The sequence below is a fragment of the Prionailurus viverrinus genome, chromosome A3, assembly GCF_022837055.1.
Source record: "Prionailurus viverrinus isolate Anna chromosome A3, UM_Priviv_1.0, whole genome shotgun sequence".
NCBI classification, from domain to species: domain Eukaryota; kingdom Metazoa; phylum Chordata; class Mammalia; order Carnivora; family Felidae; genus Prionailurus; species Prionailurus viverrinus.
The window spans coordinates 51,302,539-51,317,636 of NC_062563.1; the positions used below are offsets into that span (position 1 = coordinate 51,302,539).

The following is a 15,098-nucleotide window of genomic DNA, read 5'->3' on the forward strand; positions in this document are numbered from 1 at the left end:
TTGGGTTGAAAAAATAGAAGGTTGTGAGTACACCAGAGGCCATGAATCCTGGGGTCCATCTTGGAATTCTACCTACCATATACAGTAACAAGTGAATCTTTCTCACCTCCACCTCCAAGACCACTCCCTCAACCTGCAAATCCATTCCCCAGTAATAACCACTCTCATGGACATTTTCATCCATATTCATATATATGAGAAAATATGAAAAAATAATACTTTTTTTTCTTAGTCAAATCACAGTAAAAAAAAGTCACTTAGTTTTTGAGACTTAACTATGTTGTGGCACGCATCAGTAGTTTAGTATTCCGTTGTATGGATATACTACGTTTTATTTACCCATTCAACAATTGTTGGATATTTGGGTTGTTTCTAGTTTTTGACTATTTGGACCAAAGCTTCCATGAACATTCATGTGTGTGGATGCATGTTTTTATTTATCTTGGATACCTTCAGTTAGGGATTTTTGGTTATATATAGTAATGTGTATTTAACTTTATAAGAAAGTACTCAATTGTTATCCAAAGTGGCTGTACTGTTTTGCTTTTGTACCAGCAAATTTATCAGAGTTCCATTTGTTCTTCAGAATCTCTAATACATGACATTATATGCCTGCTAAATTTTAGACATTTTAGTGGTTATTCAGTGGTATCTTACTGTAGTTTTAATTCACATTTGCCTGATAATGTTGCACACTCTTTCATTCACTGATTGGCTATTTTGTTATCTCTGTTCATGTCTTTTACCCATTAAAAAAATAGATTGTTATTGAATCATATGTATTCTGAGTGTATGTGCTTTGTCATATGTATATGTCATATATATAATATTTTCTTCCAGTCTGTGACTTACATATTCCTTGATGATCACAAGTTTTTAATATTGATAAGGTAGAAAAATATAAATAATAAGATTATCCCAATACCACACTTCCTGGTGATTGTAACTTTTTGATTAGATAGTATAAATCCTTTAGCTTTGTTCTTTTCCATAATTGTTTTAGCTATTCTAAATCATCTGCATTTCCATATAAATTTTAGAATGATCTTGTCAGTTACTATATTGACAGCATGGAGTTGAGTCATTCTTTTATCCAATCTGACAATTTCCTTCTTTTAACTGAAATGTTTATATATTCACTGTCCATTATGGTAGCCACTAGCCACATGTGGCTATTAAAATTTAAATTAGTTAAATAAAATTTAAAAACCAGTTCCTCAGTTGCACTAGTCCCATTTGAAGTGTTCAATATCTGCATGTGGCTGGTGGCTACCTGTTGCATAGATCAGATACAGAACACTTCCACCATCACAGGAAGTTCATTCTATCAGATACCGCTGGTTTAGATCATTTACATTTAATTTAACTATAGATATAGCTAGGTTTAAGTCTGCCAATTTGCTGCTATTTGTTTTCTCTTTGTCCCATTTGTTCTTTCATTTTTCTTCTTTTTCTGCCTTTTTTTTGGATTAGTTTTTTTTATTGCTTTTCATCTTTACTATTGACTTCTTACCTATACCTCTTATGTCTTTTTTTTTAAATAGTAGTTGATATACGCTTTAATTTATTACACATATCTTCCAACAGTGTTATAATACTTCATGTATAATACAGAAACCTTACAACCATAACTGTCCATTCCCTCTGTTGTGTTGTCATTATGATACATTCTATTTCTCCCATGATTCCAAATTCTGCAATATATTGTTGTTGCTTTAAATGATATTTTCAAGAAATTAAAACAAAAAGTTATTTTACACACATTTACATGTCATTTTTTTCTTTTGTCATTTTATTGATTATTTTCTGTGGTCTTATGCTTTGCATTGTTTTTTTTTGTGAGAAAACTGTAGTCATTTTATGTATTATTTGTGTGTAATATGTCTCCCCACATCTGGTTGTTCATAAAATTTTTCTTTATCCTCTTGTTGAAACATTTTGTTCTGATATGGCTAGTTGTGGGTTCCTCTGGATTTTTCCTGTTTGTAGTTTGCTGAAATTCTTGGATCTCTGAGTTCATGTTTAGAATATTGGAAAAATTTCAGTCACTGTTACTTATATATATTTCTTTCCATCCTCCTCCAGTCTCTCCCCATCTTTTCTATATGATACTCCAGTTACAGGTATGTTAGACCATTTGATATCATTCTACAGTTTTTGGAGCTCTATTGCAGTTTTATCTTTTCTATGAGAGACTTTTAGCTTGGAGAAATAAAGGTATTTTTAGCTTGGATGATAACTATTGAAGAAATCTTTCCTTCCATTGTTTGATCCGCTGTTAATATGGTTCAATAAGTTTTTTATTCAGACGTTGTATTTTTCCTTCCAGGAATTCCATTTGCTGACTTTTGTTGTTGAGAGCTTCTATATCTCTCTTGTAATTCTGTCATGTCAGCCATTATATCCATCTCTTTTTCCTGTAGAAAAAGAGTATAGTTTTCTTCTTCAGCATATTTATCATAGTTATTTTAAAGTTCTTATCAGCTGATTCAACATCTGGTTCATTTGTGGATCTCTTTCTGTGCCTTTTTCCCCCTTGACTGTGAATCACATTTTTCTACTTCTTCCTCTAGTAATTTTTTATTATATGGTAGATACTGTGGTTAGTACATTGTGGAGGTGTTGGATTTTGTTTTCTTCTTCTGAACAGTGTTGACCTTTGTTCTAGCAAGCAGTAAATTGCTAGGTTGTTGCATTCTTCATGTTGAACCTTGGTTATAGGCTTTTTTAGGGCAGGTCTATTTCACCTGTGTATTAGGGAACATTTCTGATTTCTGGGATGTGATCCTTACTCCTAAAATGTAGTCCATATAGTTTTTCAATAGAAAGCCTGAAGTGTTTACTGAGCCCCTTTAACTTATAGACTTAAAATTTATGCTCCCCAGGATGGCATTTCTATATAGCTCCTTCCAATTTCCATCCCCCTCCCCCCTTTAGGCTCTTTGTGCTCCTCTTATACTCAAGTTCAGCAGTCAGCCAGAGTTTTAAAAGGAGTGTATTTCTGGATTTTAGTCCAAAATCTTCTTCCTTTCTGGAATTTTCTTCTTCAATTTTCAGCTGATCTACCTGCTCTTGTTTCCAACTGACTACTCAACCCAGTAAGACTACTACTTCCATCTTGAGGTCTATCTTCTTTGTGTAGCAGTGACTAGGTTGTGCCCTCGGAAAGACCTAGAAAATGTACATCTCACCCTACATGGTCTCCTGTTCCCAAGAGTCTCATTCCCTCTAGTGTCTATTGGCCTTTGGTTGCACTTCAGCAACTTGGAAGAATTGATTATAATTGTTAATTAGTAGGAACATTAGTGTGACATAAGTTTGCTGTCCCATTGCTGGGAGCTAAAACTGTATAATTTTGTATTGTACTTTTTTCACGTGACATTTAAATTAAAATTTAAGTTACTAAATATTTATCATAAACGTATTTAATCACTTTAAACATTCCATTTTATGAATGAATATGCCATAGTTTACATGATTATTTTCCCATTTTTTGGAAATCAAATATTTGTGATAAACAATGCTGGACTCTCATTGTATGAAGAAAATAAGAAATGCAGATGTGTTTTGAGGGTCTGGACACAGATTTCTCACAAATTTGCTTAACACATTTATATCTTGGTGAAGGTATAATGATCATAAAATCTTTAGTTTCTTTGATAAATTATATTTATCATTTGAAATGTGTTTATATCCTATTTTAGTAAAAGTTTTTTTTTTTTAAATTATTGCCATTGTCTTTGTTTTCTTTCAGCAAAAAAGAGAAAATATTCGTTCTTTAACTATGTCTGGCCATGTTGGTTTTGAGAGTTTGCCTGATCAGCTGGTCAATAGATCCATTCAGCAAGGCTTCTGTTTTAATATTCTCTGTGTGGGTAAGGGCCAAACTCTTCTTCTATATTATTCCTTTATATTCCTTGTGTTCTCTTCATTCTTGCAAAGAGTATGATGCTCATGTCATTAATTTGATATCATGATCGCAGATTTTTTCAGTTATTTAAATTCTATTAGTTTTTTCTTAGCTTTTCTGCTTTAAATTTTTTTTGTTCTTTAAATATTTCAGTGCTTTCTTCAGAGTTCTGAGTAACTTAGCATACATACTTACTTTTATGTTCTGCTAATGACTCAGTGGACCAGCCTTTACATGTATGTCTTTCACAGACAACTCAGCCTTTGAAATGTTTGAAATATTTGGGATCCCTTGAAACCACTCTGAGAGTTCTATTTTTTTCTCATTTGTCTTAATGCACCTGTGAAGATATACCTTTGTTTCTTTCAGGGGAAACTGGAATTGGAAAATCAACATTGATTGACACACTGTTTAATACTAATTTTGAAGACCATGAATCCTCACATTTTTACCCACATGTTAGACTTAAAGCTCAGACATATGAACTCCATGAAAGTAATGTTCGATTGAAATTGACCATTGTGAATACAGTAGGATTTGGTGACCAAATAAACAAAGAAGAAAGGTATGTGTTTTCTTATTGTAATGAAATAAGTTTTTTCTTATCTTAAGACAATTGTCTGAGGTGCGTGCATTAAGCATCTGACTTCGGCTCAGGTCATAATCTCACAGTTTGCAAGTTAAAGCCCTGTGTCAGGCTCTGTGCTGACAGCTGAGTGCCTGGAGCTTGCTTCAGATTCTGTGTCTCCCTCTCTCTGTGCCATTCCCCCACTCATGCTCTATCTTTCTCTCTTAAAAATTAGTAAAAACATTAAAAAAAAAAGACATTTGTCTTGTGCCATGATTTGGTTTTCTACTATGGAAATTCAAACACTTCCTCCCAGACTTTAATTTTTTTAATAATTCAGCTATATTTTGTTCTTAACAAATTGACATTTTCTATCCAGTTTAATTTTTTTAGAATAATTTGAATCACATTATTGCAATGTGTATTTCAGCAAAATTATTTTAATTATTCATATGCCAATTTGGTATATAATAAGTGATTTGTACTAATTTTCAGGCAGGAAGTTATTTTGTTCAGGGTAAAATAACAAGACATACAGTGGCAGATATATAATGGCCCAATCCATGGTGCTTGAATTTTTTGTGTGTGAAATTCTAACCAAATCAGCCAGGTACATTATTAAGCATTGCAGGAAAGGTCTGATATAAATAAATTATTACTTATATTTTATAGGATATCATTATTTCTCCTATGATACTATAAAGAATGATTATAGAATCTATATGAAATTTAAAGTATGAAATAGGGAAATAGATTGGAGTAAAGCAATAACTTTTTGTTCTCTTTCCTTTTTGAAATGCATATATTTTCATTATTAGAGGTAATTTTTTAGTTTCCTAAAGTTTGCTTGAGAGGAGAAATATTTTGCATAATTGTCTCCCTTTATGTGACTTATGTTAGCCTATCAGCACATTTATGTGGGTTTTCTAGAGGAAGAAGATTAGTGGTAGAGTCAAAGGCCTGTGACATGTTGCTTTAAATCTTCATAATTTTTTTAATAATTTTCTATGTAGACATCTTATACAGCTTTATTCAAATTTATTCTTAGATATTTGGCATTTTGATGCTTTCATAGATGATATCTTTTAGAAATACTTCACTTTCTATTTGGTGTATAGAAATATAATTGATTTTGCATATAGGGACATTTGTAAATTCTCTGATTAATTCCAACAATTCATCTCTAAATTTGTGTAGATTTTCTATGTATGTAATGTGTAATCTCCAAATGACATTTATATATCTTTTTTTCAGTTTTTTTTGTTCCTTTTAAAATAAATTTTATTGATGTATAATTTATATAGCATAAATAAAATGCACTGATTTTTTTAAGTGTACAGTTCAGTTAATTTTTACACATACATGGTTTCATAACCACCACCAGGACTATAATATAGGATATATCTATAGTCTTGGGTTGTTTCCTCAGACATATATGCAGATTAGTGCTTCACCAAAGACTGGAGGGAACTGCTGTCCAGATCATTAGCACTTTTGTTGGTGCAGCTGTCTTCTATTTAGTGTTCTTGCCTACAAATTTTATTTGCCTTGGCCTACCTGAACTCCTGTTTCTGTCTCCTCAACTTGGTGAGTCCACCAGGCTCTGGCTGTCTTGTGCTGTGCCCTGGAAACTTATATCCAGGGAGTAAGCTGAGGGAATTGTAAAGTTTTTCTCATTTATTTCCCTTCTCAATGAACACAGTTTTATACGGTGTGTTGTCCCATGTCTTGAGAGCCTTTTTCGTGTATTTTATCCAAGTTTCTAATTGTTTAGGGTGGGAGAGCAAATCCAGTCCCAGTTACTTCATCATGGCTGCAGAGAGTTTTTATTTTTCTTTCTTCCATTTTTAAAACCTGACTGCACTGGGTAGGGTGTACAGTATTATATTGGATAGCCAGTAGTATTAGTGGGTATCTTTGCCTTGTCCTGATGCAAAGAGAAAGCTTGATTTTTACCACGTATTATGCTTGCCTGCTTTTTAAAACATTTTAGTTGTAGTAAGGAAGTTCCATTGTATTACTGGTAAGGGCTTTTTTTCCTCATGAATAAATATTATCAGATATTTTGTTTATTCATTCTGTAGAAAAGAATTTACTTTCTCTTGTTTAATCTGTAGCAAGGTGAATTTTAGTAACTGAGTTTTCATTGGTAAATTAGCCTTGAAATCTTAAATACCATTTTGCATACTTAATATTATAAATTATTTTACCGATGTTTGTTTTTTTACTTTGGGTCTTATTCAATGTGTTTTTTTTCTCATATGCTTGGTTATTTTTTATTGTAGGTATCATGGTCTTTGAAAAATTATTTGCAGAGATACTTTGAGGTCTAAGATGAAGATGCCTTCCTTTGAACAGATTTAGATTTGCTTATGTTATGCCCCTGTGGCATTAATACTCTGAGGATCCTTAAATCCGTTTCATGGCTAGAGGTTTTCAGCATCAAAGAGGCTGTGAACCTGGGCTGTGGATATATGTGAGGGCAGACCCTGTGACCTCAAGTTCTCAAAGACTTTTTTTCTTCTTTCCTTTTATTTTCCCTACTTCATTTACTGCCAGGGCAACCTTCCCTGCAACAACTTGGGGGGAGGGGAGGAATTGTAGGTTAACTTCTAGTTCATTCTTACTCTTATTCTAGTTCATTCTACACCCTGAGGGTGTAGGCTCTCAGGATCTCAGCTCAATGTGGGGAGGCTGTCTCTTAATAGATTGCCACTTTGTGTGGGTCCTGGGCTTTGATTTCTTCTTTCTTGTCCTGTGAGTCCTTCAGAACTAAAGCTCAAGAACTAGATTGACAAGTGACCTCAGGACAAAACTAGCACTGATGCTTTTAGTGCAGGGGTTAGTAAAATTTTTCTGCAAAGTGCCAGATAGTCAATATTCCAGACTTTGCGGGACATATGGTCTCTGTCCAAACTACTCAACTCAGCCACTGTAACACAAAAGCAGCTATAGGCATTACATATACCAGTGAACAGGGCTGTGTTTCAGTGAAACTTATAATATACAAGCATCGTCTGGACTTGGCCCATTTACTACCTCTCCTCTAAGTCCTCTGCTCACCTCTCTCAGGTTCCACTCTCTTCAATTTTGACCTGGTTAATTCCTTACCATTTTATGAGTACTTGGAAGTTTTTAAGGAGGTTATTTTTGTATTTTAAGCCATTGTCTTTTGTTTCACTGGAAGAATGAGTATGCAGTGTATTGGAAATGGAAACCTAAAGCAAATTACTATGGAAGAACACCTAATGGTAGACTATTTAGCAGAAAATGTTTTGGTTTACATTTTGACAAGCATAATGCAACACAGTCAGGTAGAGGACCATTTATGGCTATTAGGGCATAAAATAGGTCATATTACTCATCTCCTTCAAGTCATTAATAAAAGCTTTGGATTTTTTTATGTTAAATATGTATTTAACAAATTAATTTTTAGTATTTTATTATTTGGGGGAGGAAATCATGTTGAGTCACATTTAGACAAGTTTTCCAAGTGTAGTGTTCCTGATAGTTAATACTGGCGTTTCTAATAGTCTCTCTGATAATGTTCAAAGTATTGTACTAAGTGTTGTGGAGAACATAGAAGATACTGTCTCTGTCCTCACATTGTTTACCATCTGTGTGGGAAGAACAAGGTATTCTATGAGATTAAAAGAGGTGATGATCCTAAAGGACTAAAAACGTCAGGCAACTTCATGGAAGAATTCAGTTCTGTGCACATGTATTGAGTATCTCAGCTGCATGAAGTACCACTCCATTTGCACTACAAAGATAATTAATAAGGTGTCCAGGGAATTTGACAGAGGAACTATTTGCTGTTATTTTCACTTGGAAACCCAGATTTACTTAACTAGAATGGTTAAGAGTAGAAAGTTGAGTTGAATAGACAGTGATTTAGCATATCAGAATGAAGTGGAACAGTCACAAACTAATGTGAATGCTGGTGCACATGCAACGTAATATGATTTGCATCTTGAAGGATGCATAGAATGAAATAGCTAGAGGAGAATTTATTTGGGCAAGGACTCAGCATAGAGTATGATGCGCTTTTAGAATTAAAAATAAAATTATGCCTGCATTACTGGTTACGTTCATTTTACATATGCATTTCCTCCTTATTATGTTGCTATTCTTCATGCCTTATGGGTCTTATTTAAGAAGGAAGAAAGCATAGAATTTGACTTAAATATCTTTTAAGGTATTAGTACTCATACCTTTTATCAGTCAAATAATGTGTCATGTCCAGTTTGGTTATAGTTAGATGCCTGTCCTCATTCAGCAGTCTGGCAAGTGTGGGAATCCTTGTCAGATGTGCAGTGTGCAAATGAAGGTGAGAGTGAGTCTGTATATTCATTCTATTTCTGTAAAGCACAGGGTATACTGATGGTTTTCAAGTACTACCTTTGTATATGCGTGTTCTGCACAATTTGTTTTATTACTAAAGTTCTCTGTTTAGCATAGATAGTAGCTGTTTATTAATTGGTGAAAATGCACATCTTACACTTGAGAATTACATAAATATCTTATTATGGTAGCATGAATATGCTGTATTAAATATTTAAATGTTAATTTTTTCAGCTACCAACCAGTAGTTGACTACATAGATGCTCAGTTTGAGGCCTATCTCCAAGAAGAGCTAAAGATCAAGCGTTCTCTCTTTAATTACCACGATTCTCGCATCCATGTGTGCCTCTACTTCATCTCACCTACAGGTCACTCTCTGAAGACACTGGATCTCTTAACAATGAAGACCCTTGACAGCAAGGTGGGCTTAGAAAAGGAATCAGCTTATGCTTTAATATTTATTTTGAACTATTAAAATATCTTTATGATATGTATATATATCTTAACTTTTATTCTGTGCATTTTAAAAACATTTGATAAATTTCAATCTTAGGTTATTTTCCAGGGAAATTCAATTTGGAAGATGAACTGCAAAGAAAAATATGTTAACATAAAACTTTAGTCCTTTTTTTAGTGATTAAATTGCATGCCAGAATTTGACACTGATTTTACTTAATGATGCTATTGAGAAGAAGTTCATTGACAAAGGTTGAGATCTAATGTTTCATCATGTGTTATAGTAAATATGTTTTAATTTGAACCATACCAAGAAAAGCTAGTTTTGAACATCTGAGCAAAGAAGTGGTATATAAATTCAGGGAGCTATAAAAATAATATCCACAAATTAACTCACTTTGGGGTTTTTTTTTATTCATTTTTTTTTAATCTGCGTAGAAGATGGTTGAAGACTACTATCTTATTCTAAAAAAACTCCAGAGTTTTCCCATAACCTTTGATGGTGTGAGAAATGCAGTTTTCATTATCCTGCCTAATGATTTTATGAAATAAGGTTCAGGGAAAAGGGCATTCTGTCCAGTACTACTCTCTATGTAGAAATCCGTGTGGAAAGCATAAAGCTGCCAGTGAGGTCATGGTACATAGATTGATTGATTTTTGACTAGTTGCACAGTCCCCTGGATTTAGCAAAAATTTGATGAAGCTTACATGATAGTCTATTCATCTGATTAGATGTTGTAACTATTTACCCAGTATTTTAATAGTTGAGTCTGATTATATGGAAACTCATAAAATCAAGCATGTGCCAGTTTGTCTTAGCTAGACAGAAGCAACATGATGTAATCTGTATAAACATTATAGAATTTGGTGTCAGTAGAGACCGGTTTTAAATACTGGGTCTGTCCCTTAATAGCTTTGTGGTTTTTGGCAAGTTTCTTTAGCCCCCTGAGTCTCAGTTTACTCACCTCTAAAATAAAAATTTAAGGAGAAAAATACCTACCTCAAGGGACAGATGTGAGGGTTAATTAAACTGATATCTTGTCTTTTATTCCTAAGCTTGACATGGAAAGTTATCTTATGCAAACAGTGTAAAATCTCTTTCCCTCCCAGCGACATACAAATAAATGGACGTGTAGCATTCAGTCTGTGATATACCCTCCCAGTCTAATTAGAGTGATATTCTTGGCTAGGAATGTCTGAGGTACTCCCCCAACTATATTACTCATAGCATGCCCCACAGATATCCTTCCCAGGACCAGTGTCATGGCTGAGCCGGCCCTTATAGCTCTTTTACTATGATTTCAGGATGCACTTCAGCCAGATACCATCAGGGAACTTTGAAGAACAAGATCTATTACTCACAGGTCCTGGAGGGTACACAACATGTAGGAGGGCCACACAATAAAGTTGACAGTGAACCTGGGCTCTGCTTTTATTAGGGTTTAGGGTCGGGTGTCTAGGGTTTTGCGGGTTCACTCCTGGCAAATTTAAAGGATAAGAGTGGAATTAGGGCACGGGGAGGGAGAAGTGGGCTCACTCAAGTGGTCAGTTACCTGGGTAAGTCACCCAGGTTTTCTAAAAGGGGAGCTTCATGGGTGGGGGTGGCTTTGTGCTTTATTCAGTTTTGCTAGTAGCTGTGTCATACACCTGGCAATATGTTTATTCAACATGGATGTCTTTGAAATGAGTATCTTGGCAATCAAAAGCTAAACGTTAGGCACTTACATTAGAGCATGCTTCTGCTATTTACTGTGGAAGCAATTATAAGTTATTAACTTGGCATAATTTATTGACAATCTAAGTATACAATATTGAAACCAAAAACTTGGATCAAATTTTTATATACTTTGATTAATTTAGCATGAAAGCTGTTTGCCCATAATTGCTGGAAAGTTTTCATGGGTAGATGAAAAAATCTTTATCTTCTGTGGAGCATATTAAGACTAATAAATCTGAATATACATAGTAAGTCACTGTGAAATTGGAGAAGAGCAAGAAATTTACGAATAGAGTACGAATTATGATTTTTACTTTTCATTCTGAAAATTACATTGATATCTCACTCTCTTGATACATATGATTAGTTAGCCTGAAGTTTTTCTCTAAAACCAACTAAATAACCAAAAAAACCCTACAAACCCTTAGATTTGTGGAGACATTAGTCTTTTGTGGGACTAATGTTGTAAAGTTAGTCAGTCTTCACAACCCCAGATTTCTTCCTCTTTGGCCAGTGATAGGGCTTTAATGCTAAGAGTGTTATTCCTTTGAGTCATGAACACTTTCAGTTAATATTCATAAATTTCCTTCCTTCAACATCTAGGTAGGAGTCTCTAACAACAGGGTTCAGATAGGATGTATTGATTGGGGAGAGGACCTGCTGAAATGAGGGGCAGAAGGAGAAACTCACCTGCTTCATAGTTTTGCCAAGGGATCAATTACTCTTATTATTTAGTGCTTAGATTATTAAGAAATAAAAAATTCTTAGTGAATTAAGCAGATGATCTCAGCTTCCTGCTTACATTTTGTATGTGATAGAATTATAAGAGACGTTGAAAAAGAAAAGAAAACGTAAAATTTATAACCATAAATTCAGGTGTAAGATTAATCTTATAAGAACTCTGCATTTTAAAAGGAGTTACTATTAAGGCCAGCATCTGTAGGAATGATTGTATAGGGGAATATGGTGACAATGACAGCCAGAGATTTTCTAGGTTAGGAGTTGGCAAGCTTTTTCTGTGAAGGGCCAAGTAGTAATTAATATTTTAGGCTTTACAGGCCATATGGTCTCTGAGTTAATTGCTCATTTCTGCTATTGTAGCATGAAAGTGGTCATGGATAATATGTAAATGAGTGAGCCTGGCTGTGTTCCAGTAAATCTTTATTTATATCAACAGGCAATGAGCTGGACTATAGTTTGTTCATCCGATTGAGGTTAAAAGTTTGTCGAGACTGAGTGGTTTTGAATGCAAAAAACATAGAATTAAAAAAATAAATCCTCAATTGTGAGATTTTGTTTTTTCTTTATTGTTGGTAGGTGAACATTATACCAGTGATTGCCAAAGCAGATACAATTTCTAAAGCTGAATTACAGAAGTTTAAGATCAAGCTCATGAGTGAATTGGTTAGCAATGGTGTCCAGATATACCAATTCCCAACAGATGATGAAACTATTGCTAAAATCAATGCTTCAATGAATGTAAGCTCCTAGTTGAATGTTAATTCTGTTTTACATGTGAAAAGAGTAATGTATAAATGACATTCCTACTAACACACTTTCACTTGCGTCTTCTCAAAAGACTTCACACAAGGTGAATTTTCAAATGTTCAGTATAGAAAAATGTTTTATTTTCTAGAGTTGGGAAAAATATAAAGAGAATATATTTTTGAGCATATTTTCTTTCCTCTACTTTTACCTAAATAGAATGATACATTGGTGAGGCTGGGGTTCTCCTTTTGTGGCACTATACTTCCTAATTGCCTTAGGAAGATGCCTTTCTATCCTGTCTTTAAAAACATGTGAAGTCTTTATACTCTCCCTTGGAATGCTTTAGAATCTTAAAACCTTTAACGATATGTTTCTAATCTGGTATTTAAGCTCATTCTCCCTTATGGTGTTACATGTACATATTAAACATTCATATAACTTTTAATTTAATATAACCAAATATGGCTAATTTCTTTGTGTTACTTTCTCCAAGCTACTAAATTTCTTAAATATCTGGTTATATTTTGAAGGGTCATGGGTTTTGGAGTTATATAGACTTAACCATATGTTCTTCTGGGAGTTATTAACCTCCCTGAGACTATTAACTTACCTACATAATTGGGTTAATACCTATTGTATGCGTTGTTGTGAGGAGACAGTCCTTGTTCACTGCCTAACACATTGATATTCAGTAACCCTGCAGGCTATTTCTCCTTTTCCTTTTCTGATTTTTTCATTTAGATACTTTAAATATATAAAAAGCTGACTATGTAAATGAAGTGATCTCAATACCTATGTGTTATATTGTCTTCCGATCCAATTTTATTTTTTGTGCCCACTTGGAATAATTTTCCAGAAAGGCCCAATTAAGACACTGTCAGTTATTAAATATTAAACAAAACACTTAATACATTTTATATTAGACTTTTCCCCTATAGTATTCCTCAGTTTCAGACAGACCAGTCTATTCACTGTTTCCTAAATCTAACTATTTATGTCTTTGTTCAAAATGTTCCCCTTGCCAAAGTTAGTTCTTACTCTCCTTGATCCATCTCTGGTTTAGGTTGTATCTTCTTGCTTACAATAATCCCTCACTCTTCTAAGTTTATGTAGCATTTATTGCATTTACCATTAGTTTTGGACTTAAATATTGCTTCATATTATCATATATCTGTGCACACACTAAATATAGACATATGTTTTAGTTATGTATTTTGTGTGTGTGTGAGTATATGTACTTGTGCAATTTCCTAAACATTGTTTTTTAGAACCAAGATAATGTTGAGGGAAATTATACTAATACTAGAATTTTTTTTGTATTCCTATTACATAATACCTTGCGTGTGGGGGATGCTCAATAAATAATTTTCTTTATAGGGCCTAAAATTTACTCTTAGAGAACAATTGGCACATATTCACTGCCAAGTTTTAAAATTGGAGGCATAGCAGGTCATTTGATTTTAATAACTTCATTATTTAGTAAATTTTCTCTAATCTGTTATTTTTATAAAACTTGTTTTAGTTAGGCATTTATCACAGTAATGTGAGATATGATTGATATCATGGTTCCTTTCCAGGGACATTTGCCATTTGCTGTTGTAGGAAGTATGGATGAGGTAAAAGTTGGAAATAAGGTGGTCAAAGCTCGCCAATACCCTTGGGGTGTTGTACAAGGTAAATGAGATGAATGATGACTAGGAATATGTATGTCACCTAACAGTCTGAAAGTAGCATTCAGTATATTCTGAGGTATTATTTATTTTGGGTTATGATTTGTTTATCAGGAGTGTGGAATGTGTTTTATTTTAGCATCACTCTGTAGAGGCTGGCAGAGCTTCTCTATTTTCTGCATGATCCCACACACATTTCGTGTCTGGTGTGCCAAGACATTCAGATGGTAGAAAGCACTGGTCAGGTCCTTTGAACAGAATTTGAGGGTAAACACTAGTGTTTGAACATGATACATAAACTAATTACTAGGTAATTCTAGGCACAGTAAACCATCTTGTACATTTATATATTTTCACTCATCAAAGTATTACTATTTCTAAAACAAACTAGTCAGGCAATTAAGAAACTTTAGGATTTATCTAGCATTATAATGAATAAGTAATTAGTACTATCTGGTTCATTTACTTGTGGTGCTAATTAATGGGGAATGGATTACCTCTACTAGTACTGATTTCCCAGTGCTGCTTCTTTTTTAAATTGACAAATTTGTAATTAATAAAAATGTTGACAAAACCTAACATTTTTAATGTGTAAAAAATATACAAATAGTAATTGTACTTAAAACTATTCGTTTCAGTAACACATTTATTTGTAGTCTTTGAGCCACTGTAAACAGATGAAGGACCATGTAAGGAGAACTCTGTATTTATTCATTAATTCTGTATCATGTCAAACATAGCATCATAAATGTGACATTGTATAAAAAGAATTTGATAATTATAGCATGTATAGGTGGTATCTTGAGTACTTTGAAGTTTTAGTAAGATAATGTTACAGACTCTTTTTAAGCACTTTGTGAAATGTCCTGAGGATGGTTTTGTAAATTGCTAACGAAATATTAGTGAAATAACTGGAGCATATGGTAACATAACGTAATGTATTTC

The 15,098-nt window shown here is 33.6% G+C and overlaps 1 protein-coding gene across 6 annotated transcripts in view; it reads left to right on the plus strand.

The window, feature by feature from the left end:
• Positions 1-15,098, plus strand: part of SEPTIN10 (septin 10) — a 121,419-nt gene that overhangs the window by 28,599 nt on the left and 77,722 nt on the right. For all 6 annotated transcript variants that reach the window (XM_047852093.1, XM_047852089.1, XM_047852091.1 and 3 more), the window contains exons 3-7: positions 3,755-3,875; positions 4,280-4,475; positions 9,057-9,243; positions 12,313-12,474; positions 14,061-14,157. In XM_047852093.1, the coding sequence (XP_047708049.1) occupies positions 3,755-3,875; positions 4,280-4,475; positions 9,057-9,243; positions 12,313-12,474; positions 14,061-14,157 (763 nt within the window). The remainder of the gene's footprint in view (positions 1-3,754; positions 3,876-4,279; positions 4,476-9,056; positions 9,244-12,312; positions 12,475-14,060; positions 14,158-15,098) is intronic.